This window comes from Bufo gargarizans, chromosome 1 (assembly GCF_014858855.1).
Source record: "Bufo gargarizans isolate SCDJY-AF-19 chromosome 1, ASM1485885v1, whole genome shotgun sequence".
NCBI classification, from domain to species: Eukaryota; Metazoa; Chordata; class Amphibia; order Anura; family Bufonidae; genus Bufo; species Bufo gargarizans.
This window is the reverse complement of record NC_058080.1, coordinates 382,202,098-382,224,636: the sequence shown is the minus strand read 5'-3', so window position 1 is coordinate 382,224,636 and position 22,539 is coordinate 382,202,098. Positions and strand designations below refer to the sequence as shown.

The following is a 22,539-nucleotide window of genomic DNA, read 5'->3' as shown; positions in this document are numbered from 1 at the left end:
TAAATGTCAACAATTGTATTCATATCTGCAATAAAAGTTTTCATTTATACCACACTGCATGCATAGAAGCTACCATGTTCAGTTATTTCCAGTAGTGTTTCCATCCATACTTTATATAATCACTTACGGAGGTAGACTCTTTCTTAGGTCTTCTATGTTCTGATGTTGATAGGGACTTTTGGGTTAGTTTTTGCATTGTTTTATCTGAGTTGTGGGAGGAACAAAAAAATAAAAAATAAAAATAAAGACACATATTAAAACAATTACAGTGACTGCTCTTTAAACCCCAGGCCACAAGCCAACTGGAGAAGTTCACTTAGTGTAGACAGCAGCCAAGTGATTGCTATTGATTGTGGCATCTAGGGGGTTAAATGGGGGGTTATCCCACAATTAAAACTTATCTAATTGTTGGGTGTCCAATCACTGATCAAAAGAACGGGGGTCCAGTGTCCCTGCTTGAACGAAGCAGCAGATTAACCACACGCATGTTGTACTCACAAGAGTGTTGTTACTCAGCTATCTGCCACAGTGAGGGGTTGGATCCCCAGTGATCAGATACTTATTCCCTATCCATAGGATAGGTAACAGGTTTATTTTGTGGGAAAACCCCTTCAAACGTCTAGGATAAGATTCCTCGGAGTCACCCTTGGGTTCCCGCTGTTGATCGCATTGGAACAGAAGATGTACATCATATAGGCAAGGCATTTACATTAAACTGTTTTAGGCCTCTTGCACGCGAACGTGTGCGCCCCATGGTCGTGCTGCGGCCTGCAAAATGCGGGCCGCAATGCACGAGCACAGTCCGTGGGGCAGCTGCAGCGGATCCCATCACTTTAATGGGTCCGCGATCCGACCGTTCCGTAAAAAGATAAGACATGTTCTATCTTTTTGCGGAACGGAAGTATGGGACGAAACCCCCCACGGAAACACTCCATGGTGCTTCCGTAGGGTTCCGTTCTGCACCATTCCGCATCTCCGGATTTGCGGACCAATTGAAGAGAATGGGTCCGCATCCGTGATGCAGAATTCCCACGGAACGGCACCCGTGTATTGCGGGTCCGCAATACGGGAACGGGGCGCACATGTTCGTGTGCAAGAGGTCTTAAGAGGATAAAAGAGCTTGAGCAGTTCATGTAAAATATATGTTACAAAAATAAATAATTGTAGTAAACAACATACAGCACATTGTACTGACCATTTATAAGAGAGACGTCAAGTTCTGGACGTGCAATCTTGTGGCCATCCAATAAAGTAGACTGTAGGTCCTCTTTAAAGGAAGAACTTCCATCTGCTACATTAGGTGTTGCTACAAAGTAAGACATAGAATAACATGGAATAACGTAATAAATACTAAAGCATTACATTTTCAGTCAGGAACAAAAAGTGCACAGTAGGGCAGATTTAGTATTGAAAATGCGTCACCTTTTTTTTAATGCATTTTGCATGAATGCTTTGCATCATTTACTAAGTGTTGCACACTGTTTTCTCAGCATTTTATGCTTTGTCCAACAAGGGGGATTTATTTATTTTTCCTTGCACCAGAGCACCGTGCTCGTAACATCAAGAATTGAAAAAGGATTATCAATATTCCGAAATGTGTGGTCGCCAAGGTTACCATTCTGGTCGTGTTTGCACCAGGAGGTGTCCAAGTGGTGCAGGCCCTCCCTATTGTCTGCATCCTTTTATCCGTTCTGTTTACTCTCACCGGAGGGTTGGCTACCCCATGGCCTGAGGATTTGAAGACACCGGCAGCACCCACTCATTGTGTCTACATGCATTCACTAGTGTTGTGCCTATGCCTGCCCAAAACATAAAAGGTGAGCCGCATAATCTAACACCTCTCTTCAAGCATTAGACCTACTACCCTATGAGCGCCTCTCCTCTTTTGTGTTCGCCACAGCTCCATGGCTCCCACAGTATACTGAGTGGACTTCCAGCATTCAGACATTAAACACTGGATCTTCTGGGCATCCTGTTTGGTCGATATAACTTTGTTACCATTCGAATGCTTCATGGATATTTACTTAGTGCTATATCATTATTTATATTACCTGAGGGGACATGGTTAGATTTCTATCACAATGCTTTATGTCAGGGGTGCACAACCTTTTTTGGTCTGAGGGACGCATTGTCACATTGCTCTATTTCAAGAGGCCACAAATAAATAAATAAATGTTCATTGGCGCCTATTTGCATCATTAAAGTGACTGAGGAGGAATGATCGCTATTAGTCATTCCTCCTTCATTAAGTTATATTAATTATCAGTAGCACATCCCTGATTACACAGAGGTGTGCGGCATGATTATACCAGCCAAGTATGAACACTTGTTCCCAGAAACAGACCTGAATATCTAGCAGGGATTTCCCAGTAAAAATGATTTTTTTACAAGTTCTTGCAGCATGGCTTCTGAAACCAAAGAGTTATACTTACAGACGTGGACAAAATTGTTGGTACCCTTTGGTCAATGAAAGAAAAAGTCACAATGGTCACAGAAATAACTTTAATCTGACAAAAGTAATAATAAATTAAAATTCTATAAATGTTAACCAATGAAAGTCAGACATTGTTTTTCAACCATGCTTCAACAGAATTATGTAAAAAAATAAACTCATGAAACAGGCATGGACAAAAATGATGGTACCCCTAGAAAACACAGAACATAATGTGACCAAAGGGACATGTTAATTCAAGGTGTGTCCACTAATTAGCATCACAGGTGTCTACAACCTTGTAATCAGCCATTGGGCCTATATATATGGCTCCAGGTAATCACTGTGTTGTTTGGTGATATGGTGTGTACCACACTCGACATGGACCAGAGGAAGCAAAGGAAAGAGCTGTCTCAAGAGATCAGAAAGAAAATTATAGACAAGCATGTTAAAGGTAAAGGCTATAAGACCATCTCCAAGCAACTAGATGTTCCTGTGAGTACAGTTGCACATATTATTCATAAGTTTAAGATCCATGGGACTGTAGCCAACCTCCCTGGACGTGGCCGCAGGAGGAAAATTGATGACAAATCTAAGAGACGGATAATCCGAATGGTAACAAAAGAGCCTAGAAAGACTTCTAAAGAGATTCAAGGTGAACTTCATGCTCAAGGAACATCAGTGTCAGATCGCACCATCCGTCGTTGTTTGAGCCAAAGTGGACTACATGGGAGACGACCAAGGAGGACACCATTGTTGAAAACGAATCATAAAAAAGCAAGACTGGAATATGCCAAACTACATGTTGACAAGCCACAAAGCTTCTGGGAGAATGTCCTGTGGACAGATGAGACAAAAATCGAAGTTTTTGCCAAGGCACATCAGCTGTATGTTCACAGACGAAAAAATGAAGCATATCAAGAAAAGAACACTGTCCCTACTGTGAAACATGGAGGAGGCTCTGTTATGTTCTGGGGCTGCTTTGCTGCGTCTGGCACAGGGTGTCTTGAATCTGTGCAGGGTACAATGAAATCTCAAGACTATCAAGGAATTCTAGAGAGAAATGTACTAGCCAGTGTCAGAAAGCTTGGTCTCAGTCGCAGGTCATGGGTCTTGCAACAGGACAATGACCCAAAACACACCGCTAAAAACACCCAAGAATGGCTAAGAGGAAAAAATTGGACTATTCTAAAGTGGCCTTCTATGAGCCCTGACCTCAATCCTATTGAGCATCTTTGGAAGGAGCTGAAACATGCAGTCTGGAAAAGGCACCCTTCAAACCGGACACAACTGGAGCAGTTTGCTCATGAGGAGTGGGCCAAAATACCTGCTGAGAGGTGCAGATGTCTCATTGACAGTTACAGGAAGCGTTTGATTGCAGTGATTGCCTCAAAAGGTTGCGCAACAAAATATTAAGTTAGGGGTACCATCATTTTTGTCCATGCCTGTTTCATGAGTTTATTTTTTTACATAATTCTGTTGAAGCATGGTTGAAAAACAATGTCTGACTTTCATTGGTTAACATTTATAGAATTTTAATTTATTATTACTTTTGTCAGATTAAAGTTATTTCTGTGACCATTGTGACTTTTTCTTTCATTGACCAAAGGGTACCAACAATTTTGTCCACGTCTGTACCTGCGCCCAGCGCTGTTTTTACTTGGCTGTTCATGGTTATGGTCAGATGCTCCTCTCCAGCCAATCACTGGCTTCAGCGTTGATGTGGCCACAAGAGTGTCATTGACTGGAGAGGTGTATGTGACCATGGCCATGCACAGACAGGTGTAAAAGTGCAGGAACCGGAAGATGGAGGCAGAGGGGGTCGGGGCGGCATGAAGCAGGTAAGTATGAATCTTCTGTTTCAGGGGCCATTCTGCAGGCACGTGTTAAAAAACATTTTTACAGGAAAAGTGGCAACATTAAAGGGGTTCTACAGTTTGTTTTAACTGATGATCTATCCTCTGGATAGATCATCAGCATCTGATCTGCGGGGGTCCGACACCCGGGACCCCCGCCGATCAGCTGTTTGAGAAGGCATTAGCGATCCAGCAGCGCCGCGGCCTTCTCACTGTTTACCACAGGCCCAGTGACGTCACGACTAGTATCACTGGCCTAGGTGCGGCTAAGCTCTGTTCACTTGAATGGAGCTTAGCAGCGGCGCTTCTGCCTTCTCAAACAGCTGATTGGCAGGGGTCCCGGGTGTCAGACCCCCGCCGATCAGAAGCTGATTATATATCCAGAGGATATAGATCATTAAACAAAGTGCAGAACCCCTTTAATTTCCTGTCTCCTATTCATAAATCAGCCCTTTCCTTCACTGCAGAGGACGGCGCTCCCTGGTTATTACCACCTCCTGCCAGTTACAGGCGCCATGTAATAGCCAGTAAGTATTTTTCTTTACTAGTGGGGAAAGCGCTTATTGGTTAACACTTTAATAACCAGGCCTGAACAGACCCTTTTTTTGTGATTTAGCGCATGTGGTAGTTTGAACGGTTGTAACATTTTTATGTGTTGGGACTACCAAAATAATGTTTGCAACAATTTTTCACTTAATTTATTTTTTTGATTTATTTGGGGGAAACTGTACAAAACATTTTTAAAATTTTTTTTTTTTTCAAACTATAGCTCCTTATTCTTTAAATATGCAAACTGACACCAAAACAAATTATTATAAATAGTTCCCTATTTTGTGTCAGTCGTTTTGTTATAAAATATGTATAGTTTCATGTGAATGGGGCAATAATGGCAACGGTTTTGGTTGTTGTGTTTTTTTCTTTTATATATTTTATTATTCTTTATCTTTTTCAACTTAATTTTAAATATATATTTCTACTACAAATAATATCCCCCAAGAAAGGCATGGCCAACCTGCAGCTCTCCAGCTGTTGTAAAACTACAACTCCCACCATGCCCTGCTGTAGGCTGATAGCTCTAGACTGTCCGGGAATGATGGGAGTTGTAGTTTTGCAACAGCTGGAGAGCCTCAGGTTGGCCAGCCCTGCCCCAAGAGGTCATAAAAAGACCTTTGGGGGACACCGACACTTTTTGTTAATTTTTCACTTATCTTTTAATTTTTTACTTTTATTTGTATTTTATTGTACTTTTTTTTTTTTTTATAATTGGTTTATTACTTATTATGTGGCAAAAATATATTTCAATATTAGGTGCCCCAAGAGGTCACAGAAAGACTGTTGGGGGACAATGGACACTCTTGTATTTTGCCATTATAATTTTTTCTCTTATTTGTATTTAGTTATTTATTTTTTTTTTTTCTATAATTTTATTTTTTTATATATTTTTTTCCACATAACATATCCCCCAAGGGATCATAAGACTGTTAGGGGACAGTGAATACTTGTATTTAGCAATTTTTCCTTTTTATGATTTTATATTTATTTGCCACATCATATTTTATTTCTTTTTTTCTTTGATTTGTGTTTGTATTTTCAAAAAATTTATTTTTTTCATAATTTAACTTAATTTTTTCCACATAATTTGTCCCCAAGAGGTCATTGAAAGACCTTTGGGGACACAGACTATTTTTTTTTTTTGCACTATTTCTACTGTAACTGGGGCATCAAAAGGAGCCCCAGTTACAGGGGAAACCAGCCTTCTGTGGGAGCTCTGTACAAGGCAGAGCTGATCATGGTCTCCTGACCCTGCAGCTCTGCACTCCTCTGCCCCCAAACCGGGTTCACCCAGCTTAGTGTGCCGCTCACCTATTTGAGAAGGCAGAAGTGCTGATAAACATCTGCCTTCTCCTTGGCTCCCTCGCGCTCACTGACAGCCGGGGACCCGTCCTGCTCCTGCTACAGTGCGGGAGTAGGAGCTGTAATGCTTTGTGGTCCAGCACTGTGGGCAGAAACACAGCCGATCATGCGGCCCATGGGCTGTGCACCCCTGCTTTATGTTCTTGTCCAATGTTAGACATTGCTGCCTTTTAATATACAGGGTGGACCAACCTTACTAGGCCTCAGTGTCATTGGTTTGCATCTGTTTTTATCTGTTCTTGTATTGTGTGTTTTATTGATATTGACTATTTAATGCAGATGTGATTTCATACAGTCATAACTTTGTGCATGGGGTTGGTATTTTTGCTCAGTGATATATGTTTATTTACACCACAGGCCTATTTATGTACGCCAAATTACATGGATCAATGCTGATTCAGCAAACACACGGAACGGACAGCACATGCACTGCAGAGTGTGTCCTTTACCTAACTACAGGTGCTGCTGAATTGGATATAAATCTGCCAGGGCACTGCCCCTCAGTGTTAAGGTGCATTCCCCCAACTATTGTTTGCAGATCCTACCAGGACCCATTCATTTTTACGGGGCCCCAAAAAACGCATACAGCACACAATGTCATTTCAGGTTTAGACAACTTCACATACCTGAAGGAGCTTTTAACCGTGGTGGTAACACAGATCTACGAGTGGGAGTATTGCTTCCACTTTTTTCTTGGCTTTTTCCAGCTTGTAACGGTGTTGTGTTTGCAACATTATTCTAAATATAGAAATAAGAAAACGCTAAAAATATGAAATCCCGTTTTGCAAAGACATACAGCGGGTGATGCAAAATGTTGATATCCAAACAATATTGGAAAATATACCATTCCAATATAGAAATCCATGTAGAAATCATCAGTGCACACCATTGAACAGTAAAAGAAATTTACCAATAATGTTGCTATTCTGATGTAACTGTAATAAAAAAATATGGGATTACACTTACCGGTAATCGTTTTTCCTTGAGCCTATGACAGCACCCATGGATAGCATCCGCCCCCTTCCTCAGGACAGGAAACAGGAAGCACAGCCTCTTCAAAAGGGAGGTACAACCCCCATCATGCCAGTCCTATTCCAAGAACTAAGGAGACAAAAACTACACCACAAATCTACAACAGAACAAACGCTTATATCCGTGTGTATATAGAAGTACATACAAACACACACGTAAATATCTCTTTCTATATATAAATATAAAAATATTATATATATATATATATATATATATTTTTTTTTTTTTTTTTTTTTTTTTTTTCCTTTTGTCTCTTTTTATCTTATTTATTTAATAATTATTTTTTTTTGGAAGGGAATTAGGCGGGTGCTGTCACAGGCTCAAGGAAAAACAATTACCGGTAAGTGTAATCACATGTTTCCCCCCTCGCCTATGACAGCACCCATGGATATCTAGGCGAGATTATCTAGGGTGGGACAATTGCTTGGAGGACTTTACGCCCAAACTCTAAACCTTCCTGTGAAGGAAGCTGCAGCCTATAGTGCTTAAAGAAGGTATGAGCAGAACTCCATGTAGCCGCTCTGCAAATCTGGTCAATAGAAGCGGAAGCTCTTTCTGCCCAGGATGTAGACACTGCTCTCGTTGAGTGTGCTCCAAACCCGGCAGGAGGAGGAACCCCTTTAGAGGAATATGCCAGATAAATGGCCTGTTTTATATACCTGGCAATGGACTGAGAGGAAGCAGGGGAGCCCTTCTTCTGTCCCTGAAAGGAAACCACAAGCTTAGAGGACGACCTCCAGTCCTGAGTGGCAGAAAGGTATTGAATTAGACACCTTCTAACATCGAGGCAATGAAATTCCCTCTCCTTCTGATTCTTGGGTGAGGAACAGAAGGAAGGTAAAACTATATCCTGAGACCGTTGAAAGGATGATGAAACCTTTGGAAGGAAGGCAGGGTCAGGAGATAAAATAACCCTATCTTCTAAAATATTAAGATACGGTTTCTCGATAGAGAAGGCCGAAATCTCACTCACTCTTCTAGCTGAAGTAATGGCTAGCAAGAAAACTAATTTATAGGTTAAGATCTTAATTGGGATGTCCTCAATGGGCTCAAAGGGATCTCCGGTTAAGGCAGACAGGACTAGATTTAAATCCCAGGGGGGAACTCTGGACTTCTGGACGGGAGCAAGTCTTGAGATTGCAACTACAAATCTTTTAATCCAGGGGTGGTCTGCTAACTTATACTCAGAGAGAGCACTTAAGGCAGAGATATGGACCTTTAAAGTACTAGGCCTCAGTTTCTTATTCCAGCCTTCCTGGAGGAAGCTCAGGACTAGAGGCAACTCCGGGGGTTCCAAGACATTAACTGGCTTATTTGCAAATCGAAGGAAGGCCCTCCAAACCCTCAAATAGATCTTAGAGGTAACAGCTTTCCTGCTGGACAAAAGTGTGTCTATCACTTCCCCGGAAAGACCCTTCATCTCTAGGATCTGCCTCTCAACAGCCAGGCTGTCAAGTGCAGACTCTCCAACTGTGGATGAAGTAACGGCCCCTGTACTAGTAGCCCCGGGAAGACGGGAAGTACCCAGGGATCTGCTACTGACACATCCTCCTTAGCCAGGAAAACCAGACCCTCCTGGGCCAAAAGGGGGCTATAGTAATTACTAGGGCCTTCTCCCGAATCTTCTTCAGGACTCTCGGGAGTAGCTTTATAGGAGGGAAGGCGTACAGGAGGCCTACTCTCCATGATTGGGCCAATGCGTCCACTGCAGTGGGCCGCTCTAGTGGGGATAGAGAGAAGAACCTTTCCACTTTTCTGTTTTCCCTTGTGGCAAAGAGATCCACCACCGGGAGACCCCAAAGAGCCACAATGTCGCTGAAAACCTGTTGATTTAGGGACCATTCCCCCTGCCGAACACAATGCCTGCTCAGAAAATCTGCCGTCACATTCTCCCTTCCCTTTAAGTGTACTGCCCTGATCGATGGAAGGAAACCCTCTGCTATTTCGAAAATATCCCTGGTGAGAGACATTAGATCTGGAGATCTGGTCCCCCCTTGACGATTGATATGAGCTACTGCCGTCATGTTGTCTGAGTAGATCAGAACATTTCTGCCTTTTAAAAGGTGGAGGCTCTTTTTCAAGGCCATGAGGATCGCTAGAAGTTCCTTGAAGTTGTGAGACTTGGAACTATCTCCTGATTCCACTGTCCCTGCAGAAGTAGAGAATCTGTATGAGCTCCCCAACCCCAAGGACTTGCGTCTGTAGTCAGAGAGAGGGGATCCTGCCTTGACCAAGGGACACCTTTTTGAAGGTTGGAAGGCACCGTCCACCATTCTAGATCTTTTATCGTTTGAGTTGAAAGGGAGAAGAGAGAATCCAAGGATAGGGGATCTTTGTCCCAAACTCCCAGGATCTGCAGCTGAAGTGACCGCGAGTGGAAGTGGGCCCATTCTACCCCCGGGATTGCGGCCGTCATTAGGCCCAGAACTGACATAGCCTCTCTTAGAGAGATGGAACGGCGAGTCACAATGTCCTGAACCCTGGAGACTAGCAGAGAGACTTTCTGTGTTGGAAGAAAACACATTTGCTTCTGGGAGTCCAGGAGCAGCCCCAGAAAGGTGCATATCTGGCTTGGCACAAGATTGGATTTCTGGATATTTAACTCCCAACCCAACTTTACCAGCACCTCCCTGACCCAGGAAATCCCTTCGATTAATTGATCCGGTTCCCAAGAGAGAAGGAGGAAATCGTCTAGATAGGGAATGACAATCAGATCCTTCTCCCTCAGATGAGCCATCATCTCTGCTACAATCTTCGTGAAAAGCCTGGGTGCCTGAGACAACCCAAACGGCAGGGCCCGAAACTGTACGTGTAGGAGTCTGTCCGGGAACTGAACTGCTACCCTCAGGTACTTCTGGTGACTGGGATGGATTGGGACGTGGTAATAAGCGTCCCTGAAGTCCAGGGTCGCCATGTAGCAGCCCAGGAATAAATTCGGGATTATGAAACTGATAGTCTCCATACGAAATCTCTCGTACACCAGGTATTTGTTGAGCAGCTTCAGATTTATTATGGTACGGAAGGTGCCATTCGGCTTCTTTACAAGAAAAAGTGTCGAATAATAGCCCCTCTCCCTCTCTTGAGCTGGAACCTCCTGCAGGACCCTTTTCTTTAGTAAATCTGAAATTTCCAGACGCAATGCTTCTAGCTTCTCTGGGCTGGAGCGATAGTCCGTCAAAACGAACCTTTCTGGAGGAGTTCTCAGGAAGTTCAGGCAATAGCCCTGTGAAATGATTGAAAGGATCCAGTGGCTGTTCGAGATCTTCCGCCATTGCTCTGCGAAGAGGGAGAGACGACCTCCAACCGGGGACCTGGCGTCATTGCGGAGGCTTTTTAGAGGCCTCTCCACCTGAAAAAAGAAAACCTTTGCTCCTTCTGGCCGCATTACCAGACTGCCTGGGAGTTTCTCTTCTCTTGAAGTTAAACCTGGCAGACTGAGAACGAAAGGGCTTCTTAGGAGGCTGCTGATGAATAGAAGGGAAACCCTTTTTTCTGTCAGAAGCCTTTTCCAGCAGATCGTCCAACGTGGGCCCGAAAAGAAATTCCCCCTGACAGGGAATAGCACACAATTTCGCCTTTGACCCTGCGTCTCCTTTCCAATCCTTTAACCAAATCGCCCTACGGGCGGAATTCAAAAGAGCTGCGGCTCTCGCTGACAGCTTCAGGGAGTCCACTGAGGCATCTGCTAAGAAGTCAATGGCACTATACAGAGTTGGGAATGACGAGAGAAGTTGTTCCACGGGCGCTCCCTTCTTCATCTGTTCCTCCATCTCTTTCATCCAGACCTTTAAAGACCTGGCAACAGAAGTGGCGGCTATAGCGGGCCTGAAAGAGCCAGCCGTCGCCTCCCAGTTCTTCTTTAAATAGACCTTGGCTCTTCTGTCCATTGCATCTTTTAGAGTTCCCGAGTCTTCAAACGGGAGGGCTGCTCTCTTAGAAATCTTCGCTACCGGAGCATCCAGTTTTGGGGCTCTATCCCAATCAGCTGAGGCTTTGTCCTCAAAGGGATACTTCCTTTTTAAGGCAGAAGGCACGAAAAATTTTCTATCCGGCCTGCTCCATTCATTCTTAATAACCGAAGTTATGTTTTCATGCACATCAAAACATTTTAGTCTTCTGGGACCTAGGCCCTCGAACATGGAATCCCTCATGGACTGGGGTTCTGCTTGGTCATCAAGCCCCATAGTTGCCCTGACGATCCCAACTAGGGAATTAATGTTCTCTGGGAGGAACAAGGGTCTCCCTGCCAGCTGCTCGTCCTGGGAATGATCCGAGGACGGAAGTTCCCCCTCCTCCTCTAATCCCGATAACAACTCCTGATCACTGGAAGCGGGAACAGAGACAGCAGCGGAAGTGCTAGGGCAATCTTCAAGCAGATTACTCAAGGATTCTTTTACTGATTCTTTAACCTCATCCTTAATAATCTTTTTAGGCTTGATAAGAGAGAAGGGGCCTCATCCTCCAATAATTTGCCCACGCAGGCCTGGCATGCAGGTTTGCCCCAACCGGACGGTAGCTTACTCTTGCAAATAGCGCAGCCCCGCTCCTTGGACCTTGACCCCCTTCTCTCTTTGGAAGTCTCAATACACGAAACAAAGACAACTATCAGGTTCTGAGATAAATGGAAAGGCAGGGCATTCGCCCCTATTACCCCCACCGGCACCGAGGATTCGTTGGTGGTTTCAGTGGGTTCCGCGCGCTGTGTGGGCTCCATTTTCTGCCACTGGCTTTCATCAATGGAGATCACTGCAGGCCAAAACACCAGCCTGCAGTGAGAGCTGGCTGGATTTGAACTTGCCGGGCGCGCACCGGCATCCTCCCCATCCGGTCCAAGGCCACGCCTCCTCCCACTGCTGAAAGCCGGAGGCCAGGATCCGGCGCCGACTAATGACGTCAGCGCCGGCCTGACCAACCCGGAAGTGACTGCGCCGCGCGAACGCCAGCGGCAGCCGTAGAGGTTCGCCAAGCCGGGGATACAGAAAGCAGCCCCGACGGGGGAGTGACCGGACGAGAGGGGAGTCCAAGTGTCCAGACTTCAGCAGCGGCTTCCGAAGAAGACTTACGCCGCTCGGGTAGGCCCTCCTCCCACGGGTATCAACCAAGGGGCTCCCGCAGCTCCGCTCTAAATGCTGTGCATCCACCCTGTCCCTTAGGACAGGAAACAGAACTGGCATGATGGGGGTTGTACCTCCCTTTTGAAGAGGCTGTGCTTCCTGTTTCCTGTCCTGAGGAAGGGGGCGGATGCTATCCATGGGTGCTGTCATAGGCGAGGGGGGAAAAAATGGTATGAGACACAAAAATCTAATTTATAAATACTCCCAACCCATCACACTAAGCTCTACAACCAAGGGTAACCCCCCTTACTCTCCAACAATCCAGCAGTAACTGAGAGCCATGGAATTTATTACAGATGTAGTAGAGTTAAAGAGGACCTTTCATGGGTCCAGACATTATGAAATAAGTAGCAGGATATGTAGGGCATAGAGCAGAGATGTAATATTGCTTACTAGTTTGTGGGCAGCGCTCCGTTCTCCCGGCTGGTATGCTAATGAATAGCATCGGTACAGGGAGGAGGAGACTGCCCTGTTTCTCAATGGGCGTCTCCTCCTCCGTGGCTGTAGCACGGTCCAATCACAGCAGAGAGCGTCACAGCCAGGAAGAAGGTGAGGTTTTTTTCTCCCTGGCTGTGATGCTCTCCTCTCTGATTGGACCGTGCTACAGCCACGGAGGAGGAGACGCCCATTGAGAAACAGGGCAGTCTCCTCCTCCATGTATCGCTTCTATTCATTAGCATACCAGCCGGGAGAACGGAGCGGCGCCCAGACAAAATAGTAAGCGCTCTTAGATCCCTGCTCTATGCCCTACATAACCTGCTACTTATTTCATAATGTCTGGACCCATGAAAGGTCCTCTTTGACACACATGCTTTATGAGACGTGTTATCTAAACTAAATGCATTGAGAAAAAACACTTTCAATTACTTTTTAATGGCTTTTGTTTCAAGATAACGGGATGAGTTAAGAAATTTGTGTGTTAACCCTGCTACATCTGTAGCTCAGTCCCCACCATGTGATGTAATAAACAGTAGGGAGTATTAACGCGGATGAACACCCCCTTATTTGTTGCACCTATTGTCTCTGAGATGACAAACTCCTCAGAAAGCAATTTGAAGAATTTACAGTAGGCAAAAACCAGAAAACTCAATAAGGCTACTTTCACGTTGTTTGAATCCGGCGTTCAATTCCGACACCGGAACTGCCCGCCGGATCCGGAAAAACGTGTGAAAACTGATTACATTTGAATCCTGATCAGGCTTTCGATCACAATGGAAAAATGCATTGGGTTTAACATGCAAAAGGCGGATCCGTTTTGACTGAACACAATGCAAGTCAATGGGAAAAAAGCCTGATCAGGCGTTCAGTCAAAGTGTTCAGGATTTTTGGCCGGAGGTAAAAATACTGCATGCTACGTTTTTCTGAAAAGCCTGATCAGTCAAAAAGACTGAACAGAAGACATCCTGAGGGACGGACTCTCCATTCAGAATGCATTAGGATAAAACTGATCAGTTCTTTTCCGGATTTGAGCCCCTAGGACGGAACTCAGCGCCGGAAAAGAAAAACGCTAGTGTGAAAGTAGCCTAAGTCTGATTGTAATGAGTATACAGTATTTTTATATTTTTCTTAAGGAAGGCAAAAAAAAACAAAAAAAAAAAACAGACTGCACTATTATATGACTGGAGGCCAGAAGACTAAGGACTTAAAGGGGTTATCCAAGTTATTTTTTTATTCTTTCTATGTTCCTAACTAAGCAAATGTAACAGCTTTCCAATTCACTCCCTTTATCTCCAGTGGCTGGTTTCTCAGATTTCACTGAGGGTCACATGTCCTGTGATGTCAGCTTCTCTCCCTGTGCTGATAATGTTCGTTTACAAGCCTGTAAAACGAAACGTCACTGTGCTGGCCACGCCCCCCTTTACTGTGAGCCGTCTACTCTTTGCTAGGATACTTAACCCCTTCAGCTGCACAGCTCTGCAGGCAGGGACAATTCTGGGCACTGGAGCTGATCTACTACAGAGAGCATTACACAAGAAGGTAGGGGGAAGATCCTGTGTGTATTAGCAGTGTCATTATACAGATGGGACTTGTAGTCCTACACATGCAACATGCTGCAGAGTCCCCCAGCACTCAAGGTAGCTCATGTATCCACTCCCTTAGCAGTGTTATTATACAGCTGAGACTTGTAGTCCTACACATACAACATGCTGCAGAGTCTCCCAGTAGGCAGATGTCACTCAGGGCAGCTCTTGTATTCACTCCCTTAGCAGTGTTATTATACAGCTGGAACTTGTAGTCCTACACATACAACATGCTGCAGAGTCTCCCAGCAGGCAGACATGTCACTCAGGGCAGCTCATGTAGCCACTCCCTTAGCAGTGTCATTATACAGCTGGGACTTGTAGTCCTACACATACAACATGCTGCAGAGTCTCCCAGCAGGCAGACATGTCACTCAGGGCAGCTCATGTAGCCACTCCCTTAGCAGTGTCATTATACAGCTGGGACTTGTAGTCCTACACATACAGAATGCTGCAGAGTATCCCAGCAGGCAGACATGTCACTCAGGGCAGCTCTTGTATTCACTCCCTTAGCAGAGCAGGGGGAGGGGCAGAGATTGTTTTTATTGCATGTAAACAAAGAGCCAGAAAAGAACCAGGGAAATGAGGAAAAATATATATTTTTTTTGCATAAAACTTGCTTAGCTCAGTTATATATCAGATTTTAAGTGCTATATTATTTTTTTTCATAACTCGGACAACCCCTTTAAAAGAGGACTTTTCATGTTTTAATTCTAGATAAATACCTTTACTTGTGCGGTATCCCCTGCTGATGTTGCCAGCCTGCCTGTTTATTTTAAATATCACTCCTGCGCCCCGCTGTTTTCCCCTGTATTTTTCCCTCTCAGTATGGTAATACTGAGCATCGGTACAGGGAGGAGACGACGCCAGGGTTTCTCAATGGGCGTCTCCTTCTTCCTGGCCGTGCCGCGATCCAATCACAGCAGAAAGCGTCACAGCCAGAGAGAAGGTGAGCTGTTTTTTTTCTCCCTGGCTGTGACACTCTCCGGTGTGATTGGATCGCGGAATTTACCCTAAGAGAATTAATTAATGTCCTAGACACTTATTTCTGATACTTAAAGGGATTCTGTCAGCTAGATTTAGCCTATAGAGCTGAAGACATGCGCTGCTAGATCGCCGCTAGAACGTACGCTATATAGATTCCCCATAGCTCTGAGTGCTTTTAGTCAGTCAAAAAAACGATTATATATATAATATATATATATATATATATATATATATATATATATATATATATATATATATATATACACAAATTAGGCTAGTAAGGAGCCCAAAGGGCTGTTACCAACGTTTCAGGAGCCTGGCCACGCCCACTGTGAAGGAGCCTAGCACTAACCGCATCCTCCAAATCTCCTCCTTGCTCCCCTGACGTCACACAGTTAGAGCGCAAGTACACTGCATGTTAGTGCCGGCATAGTGTTCCTTCCCTGTGCTGGCATCAGCCTCAGGGAATGAACTGCACATGTGCGAGATTACAGCGCTCTAACTGTGTGACGTCAGGGGAGCAAGGAGGAGATTCGGAGGATGCGGGGCAGTGCTGGGCTCCTTCACAGTGGTTGTATATAAAATCATATATATAAAATTGTTTTTTTGACTCAGTAAAAGCACTCAGAGCTATGGAAAATGTATATTGTGGACATGCTAGCGACGATCTAGCAGCGCATGTCCTCAGCTCTATAGGCTAAAAGGAGGTGACAGAATTCCTTTAAGGACTCTACACTAACAGGGAGCATTCCATAGGATTGGAGCTTAACAAATGTGGTGCCAAAAATCAAAAAGGGGTCAAAAACAGAGCCCGGAAACTAGAGGCCGGTAAGTTTAACATCTGTCGTGGGTAAACTGAAGGTTTTCTAAGAGATGCTTGGAGGATCTCAATGAAAATAAGCAAATAACGCCATATCAGGGGGGATCGGTCATGTCAAACTAATTTAATCGGTTTCTATGAGGAGGAGGTAAGTTCTAGACTTGACAGCGGCGAATCAATGGACTTCTCCAAAGCATGGAGTTGGTTGCTAATGTCTGTAAAGCGCTGCGGAATATAGCAGTGCTATATAAGGGAGACTTCGCAAAGCAATAACTTCGGCTCATTGGAGCCAATACATTCTAATAATGACTCCGAACAGTATTAGAACAAAGTTTTATGCGAATCCGTTTCGGACGATTCATCTGAAGTCGATTCGCTCATCCCTACTCATAACAATCAAACTTATTGAGTTTTTTTTGCCTACTGTAAATCCTTCAAATTCCCTCATCCCTAGTTACAATGTTAGCCACTGCAAAAAACCCTTTGGAGGTGAAGTTCCATGAGAACAAAGGACTTGGCAGTTGAAATCTAACAGCTTGATCATTACTCCCCCTAACATCTGCCGTTGTGGGAAACTCGGGAGGCCCCCGTACACATTAACCCCTTAAGGACCGGGCTCATTTTCACCTTAAGGACCGGGCCATTTTTTGCAAATCTGACCAGTGTCCCTTTAAGTGCTCATAACTTTCAAACGCTTTGACTTACCCAGGCCGTTCTGAGATTGTTTTTTCGTCACATATTGTACTTCATGACACTGCTAAAATTGGGTCAAAAAAGTTATTTTTTTTGCATAAAAAAATACATTTTTTACCAAAAATTTTGAAAAATTAGCAAATTTCAAAGTTTCAGTTTCTCTACTTCTGTAATACATAGTAATACCCCCAAAAATTGTGATGACTTTACATTCCCCATATGTCTACTTCATGTTTGTAGCATTTTGGGAATGATATTTTATTTTTTGGGGATGTTACAAGGCTTAGAAGTTTAGAAGCAAATTTTGAAATTTTTGAGAAATCTTCAAAATCCCACTTTTTATGGACCAGTTCAGGTTTGAAGTCATATTGTGAGGCTTAGATAATAGAAACCTCCCAAAAATGACCCCATTCTAGAAACTACACCCCTCAAGGTATTCAAAACTGTTTTTTCAAACTTTATTAACCCTTTAGGTGTTCCACAAGAGTTAATGGCAGATGGAGAAACAATTTTGAAATTTCTATTTTTTGGAAAATTTTCCAATATAATAAATTTTTTCCAGGAGTAAAATAAGGGTTAACTGCCAAACAACACTCAAAATGGGTTGCCCTGATTCTGTAGTTTGCAAAAACACCCCATATGTGGTCGTAAACTACTGTTTGGCCGAACGGTAGCACATAGAAGGAGGGGAACACCATATGGGTTTTGGAAGGCAGATTTTGCAGGACTGGTTTTGTTTATACCATGTCCCATTTGAAGCCCCCTGTTGCACCCCTAGAATAGAAATTTCAAAAAAGTGACTCCATCTAAGAAAGTACACCCCTCAAGGTATTCAAAACTGGGTTTACAAACTTTGTTAACCCTTTAGGTGTTCCACAAGAGTTAATGGCAGATGGAGAAACAATTATGAAATTTCAATTTTTTGGAAAATTTTCCAATATAATCAATTTTTTCTAGGAGTAAAACAAGGGTTAACTGCCAAACAACACTCAAAATGGGTTGCCCTGATTCTGTAGTTTGCAAAAACACCCCATATGTGGTCGTAAACTACTGTTTGGCCGAACGGTAGCACATAGAAGGAGGGGAACACCATATGGGTTTTGGAAGGCAGATTTTGCAGGACTGGTTTTGTTTATACCATGTCCCATTTGAAGCCCCCTGTTGCACCCCTAGAATAGAAATTTCAAAAAAGTGACTCCATCTAAGAAAGTACACCCCTCAAGGTATTCAAAACTGGGTTTACAAACTTTGTTAACCCTTTAGGTGTTCCACAAGAGTTAATGGCAGATGGAGAAACAATTATGAAATTTCAATTTTTTGGAAAATTTTCCAATATAATCAATTTTTTCTAGGAGTAAAACAAGGGTTAACTGCCAAACAACACTCAAAATGGGTTGCCCTGATTCTGTAGTTTGCAAAAACACCCCATATGTGGTCGTAAACTACTGTTTGGCCGAACGGTAGCACATAGAAGGAGGGGAACACCATATGGGTTTTGGAAGGCAGATTTTGCAGGACTGGTTTTGTTTATACCATGTCCCATTTGAAGCCCCCTGTTGCACCCCTAGAATAGAAATTTCAAAAAAGTGACTCCATCTAAGAAAGTACACCCCTCAAGGTATTCAAAACTGGGTTTACAAACTTTGTTAACCCTTTAGGTGTTCCACAAGAGTTAATGGCAGATGGAGAAACAATTATGAAATTTCAATTTTTTGGAAAATTTTCCAATATAATCAATTTTTTCTAGGAGTAAAACAAGGGTTAACTGCCAAACAACACTCAAAATGGGTTGCCCTGATTCTGTAGTTTGCAGAAACACCCCATATGTGGTGGTAAACTACTATTTGGCTAAACGGCAGGACATAGAAGAAGGGGAACGCCATATGGTTTTTGGAAGGCAGATTTTGCTGGACTGGTTTATTTACACCATGTACCCTTTCAAGCCCCCTGATGCACCCCTAGAGTAGAAACTCCATAAAAGTGACCCCATCTAGGAAACTACGGGATAAGGTGGTTGTTGTTTTGGGACTATTTTTGGGGTAAATTTGATATTTGGTTGCTCTATATTACTCTTTTTTGAGGCAATGTAACAAAAAAAAAAAATCTAAAATTGTTTCTACATTCGCTATTTAGTTTTGTGGAACACCTAAAGGGTTAACATAGTTTGTAAAGTAACTTTTGAATACCTTGAGGGGTGTAGTTTCTTAGATGGGGTCACTTTTTTGGAGTTTCTAGTCTGGGCTACATCAGGGGGGGCTTCTAATGGGACATGGTGTCAAAAAAAAAACTGTCCATCAAAATCTGCCTTCCAGAAACCGTATGGCGTTCCCTTCGTTCTATGCCCTGCCGTGCGGCTATATAGCCATTTACGACCACATATGGGGTGTTTCTGCAAACGACAGAATCGGGGCAATAAATATTTAGTTTTGTTTGGCTGTTAACCCTTGCTTTATTACCGGCAAAATGGATTTAAATTGAAATTTTGCCCAAAAATAGGCGTTTTGGCACCGTTTTTATTTTATATTTTTAACACCGTTCATCCGAGGCGTTTGGTCAAAAGTTATTTTTATAGCGACGACTTTTACGCACGCGACGATGCCCAATATGTATGGCTCTCAGACTTTGGAGACACTAAGCAGGCATCCTAAAACTGCGGCCCTCCAGATGTTGTAAAACTACAATTCCCACCATGCCCTGCTGATGGCTGTAGGTTGTCTGGGCATGCTGGGAGTTATAGTTTTACAACATCTGGAGGGCCGCAGTTTGAGGATGCCTGCACTAAAACTAATATTTTTTGGGGAAAGAAAAATAGTTTTCGTGTCTCCAAAGTCTGAGAGCCATAGTGTTTTATGTTCTCTAGTGAACTGTTGGGGATTATAAAAATTTAGTACTCCATGGAAGTGTGATACTCCCTGAAGCAATCGATAACGCAGAGGCCCGGATGATCGGGGCACGTGTCGCACTGAGTGGTGGTGTCCTTCCGTATCCCCCTCCTGCGACACACTCTGCACTTTTTTTGGGTTCGTCCCTTCTTTCCAGTATGGGGGACCACACCTGGAAAGTGTTGGCCAGGGACGATCCGGGCGCCTCCAGTTCCCGAGGTACTCCGGCCTGCTCTTTCCCGGTCCGAAAAGATCAGGTCCTTGAGGACTGCCTCATAGAATTGGAGGAATGTCCCTGTGCTGCCAGCGCTTCGGGATAGTACAAAAGAGTTGTACATGGCAACCTGCACCAAGTAGACCGCAACTTTTTTGTACCATGCCCGGGTTTTGCGCATGGCGTTATATGGCGTGAGGACTTGATCCGAGAGATCAACTCCTCCCATATACCGATTGTAGTCGACGATACAATCGGGCTTGAGGACCGTTGCCGCGGTACCTCGCACAGGGACTGGGGTGGTGCCGTTACCGTGGATTGTGGACAGCATAAGGACATCCCTCTTGTCCTTATACCTGACCAGCAACAGGTTTCCACTGGTAAGTGCACGGGTCTCACCCCTGGGGATAGGTACCTGGAGGGGGTAGGCAGGGAGGCCGCGCTGATTTTTCCGCACGGTCCCACAAGCGAACGTAGATCTGGCGGCAAGGGACCTGAACAAGGGAATGCTGGTATAAAAGTTATCCACGTACAAGTGGTAACCATTATCCAGCAGTGGGTACATAAGGTCCCACACGAGTTTCCCGCTAACACCCAGAGTGGGGGGACATTCTGGGGGTTGAATACGGGAATCTCGCCCCTCGTACACACGAAATTTGTAAGTGTACCCTGAGGTACTCTCACAAATTTTGTATAGCTTCACGCCATACCTCGCTCGCTTTGTGGGAATATATTGGCGGAAACTGAGTCTCCCCTTGAACGCAATGAGCGACTCATCAACCGCGACCTCCCTTCCAGGTACGTAGGCCTGCTGAAATGTGGCCCCAAAGTGATCGATGACAGGCCGTATCTTATACAGCCGGTCATAGGCAGGATCACCTCGGGGTGGACATGCTGCATTATCGGAATAATGCAGACATTTCCGGATGGCCTCAAACCGGGAGCGTGTCATGACCATACTGTACAGTGGGGTCTGGTACAGGACGTCCCCACTCCAGTATTGCCTGACACTGGGTTTTTGGACTAGACCCATATGCAGCACGAGGCCCCAAAATGTCCTCATTTCGGCTGCACTGACCGGCGTCCAGCCACCGGGTCTAGCCAAAACTGAGCCTGGGTTTTGAGCGACGAACTGTTGGGCGTACAGATTCGTCTGCTCCACCATCAAATTCACCAGTGGGTTACTGAAAAAAAAACTAAAAATAGTCAATTTCAGTAAACCCCACTGTGGGAATCTGGATTCCAGGATTGCCAGCGAAATCCGGAATCTCAGGCTCAAAGTCCACTGGGGGACACCAGCTAAGTTCATCGGCAGGGGTCTCCGGTGAACTTATTTGGTGGGCCGGGAAACCAGTACGAACCCCAGGGCGGCTCGTACTAGGGTGGGCCACAGGATCCCTAGCATGTGCGGCCCCTGGCTCCGCCTGGCGGCGTCTCCGCCGCCTTGGTGGCTCATCGTCATCCGATGATGATGAGGAGGATGCTGATGATAAGAGGAATGTGGGGTCATCCTCATCCTCACTGGGGCTCTCGGAGTCGGAGGCAATCTGGGCATATGCCTCCTCGGCCGAGAACACCCGGCGGGCCATGGGTGTGTGTGCGTGTAGGTGTGCGTGTGTGTAAAACTTTATTATATGTGCGTGTGTGTGGGGGCAACGGGTGTTCGCGTACTAAAAAAAGGAAAAAAGGGCAAGTGTTAGGAAAAAAAAAAAGTTGCTGATTAGCGGTACAACGCTGATCAGCGGTGGGGCAGGCGATGCGCTAACAGTGGACGGACGCTAAAAAGTGCCGACCAGTCAGCGAACGCAGAAAAAAAAGTGGTGGTGAGGGGGCTAGTGGTGGTGGTGGGGGGATGGGGGGGGTTGGGGGGAGTGGTGGGGGGGTGGGTGGGGGGGCTGGTGGTGGTGGGGGGCTGGTAGGGGGGGGCAAGTGGCAGGGGGGGGTCTGGGGTCTGATGGATCAAAAAAAGATTTGTGTAAAAGTTAAAAGTTTTTTTTTTTTTTTTTTCCTAACTAACTTTTCCCTTCTTTCCCTGCCTAACGATGCCTCTCCCTCACTGACCCTAACCTACCTGGGTGGCGATGGGTGCAGGAGGGTGATGGATGGCGATTAGGGGGACACAGGAGCTGGTGCTGGACGATGCTGCCGGGTGCTCGTGCAGAACAGGAAGAGGAGGGGAGAGAGGAGCGCAGGAAGTTTGAATCTCGCGCCTCTCTCCCCTGCACCAATCAGCACCCTGGACAGCAGTGTTCAGCACCAGGGCCAGCACCGCCTCCTCAAATCCTCGGACTGCGATTGGTGGTGTATAATTACGCCACCGATCGCAGTCTTTTTCCGGTTCATCGGGTCACCGGACACCCGAATGGACCGGAAACGCAGAAAACCGCAGGTCTGAATTGACCTGCGGTTTTCTGCGATCGCCGATACGGGGGGGTCAAATGACCCCCCCCTGCGTTGTTACGGGATGCCGGCTGAATGATTTCAGCCGAAATCCCGTTCCGATTAACCCCCGCGGCGCCGGAATGCCGATTTTAAGTCAGGACGTACCGGTACGCCCTTGGTCCTTAAGGACTCG

At 45.0% G+C, this 22,539-nt stretch overlaps 1 protein-coding gene across 2 annotated transcripts in view; it reads right to left on the bottom strand.

Moving 5' to 3' along the window:
- The window catches only part of HAUS8 (HAUS augmin like complex subunit 8), a 121,346-nt gene that overhangs the window by 24,214 nt on the left and 74,593 nt on the right, over nt 1–22,539 (bottom strand). Inside the window, exons 4-6 of one of the 2 annotated variants that reach the window (XM_044270296.1) lie at nt 6,828–6,939; nt 1,196–1,306; nt 128–204 (exon numbers count right to left, since the gene is read on the bottom strand). In XM_044270296.1, the coding sequence (XP_044126231.1) occupies nt 128–204; nt 1,196–1,306; nt 6,828–6,939 (300 nt within the window). Of the gene's footprint in view, nt 1–127; nt 205–1,195; nt 1,307–6,827; nt 6,940–7,167; nt 12,373–22,539 lie in introns of those variants that run through there. The other variant, XR_006386925.1, reaches the window with a different exon arrangement.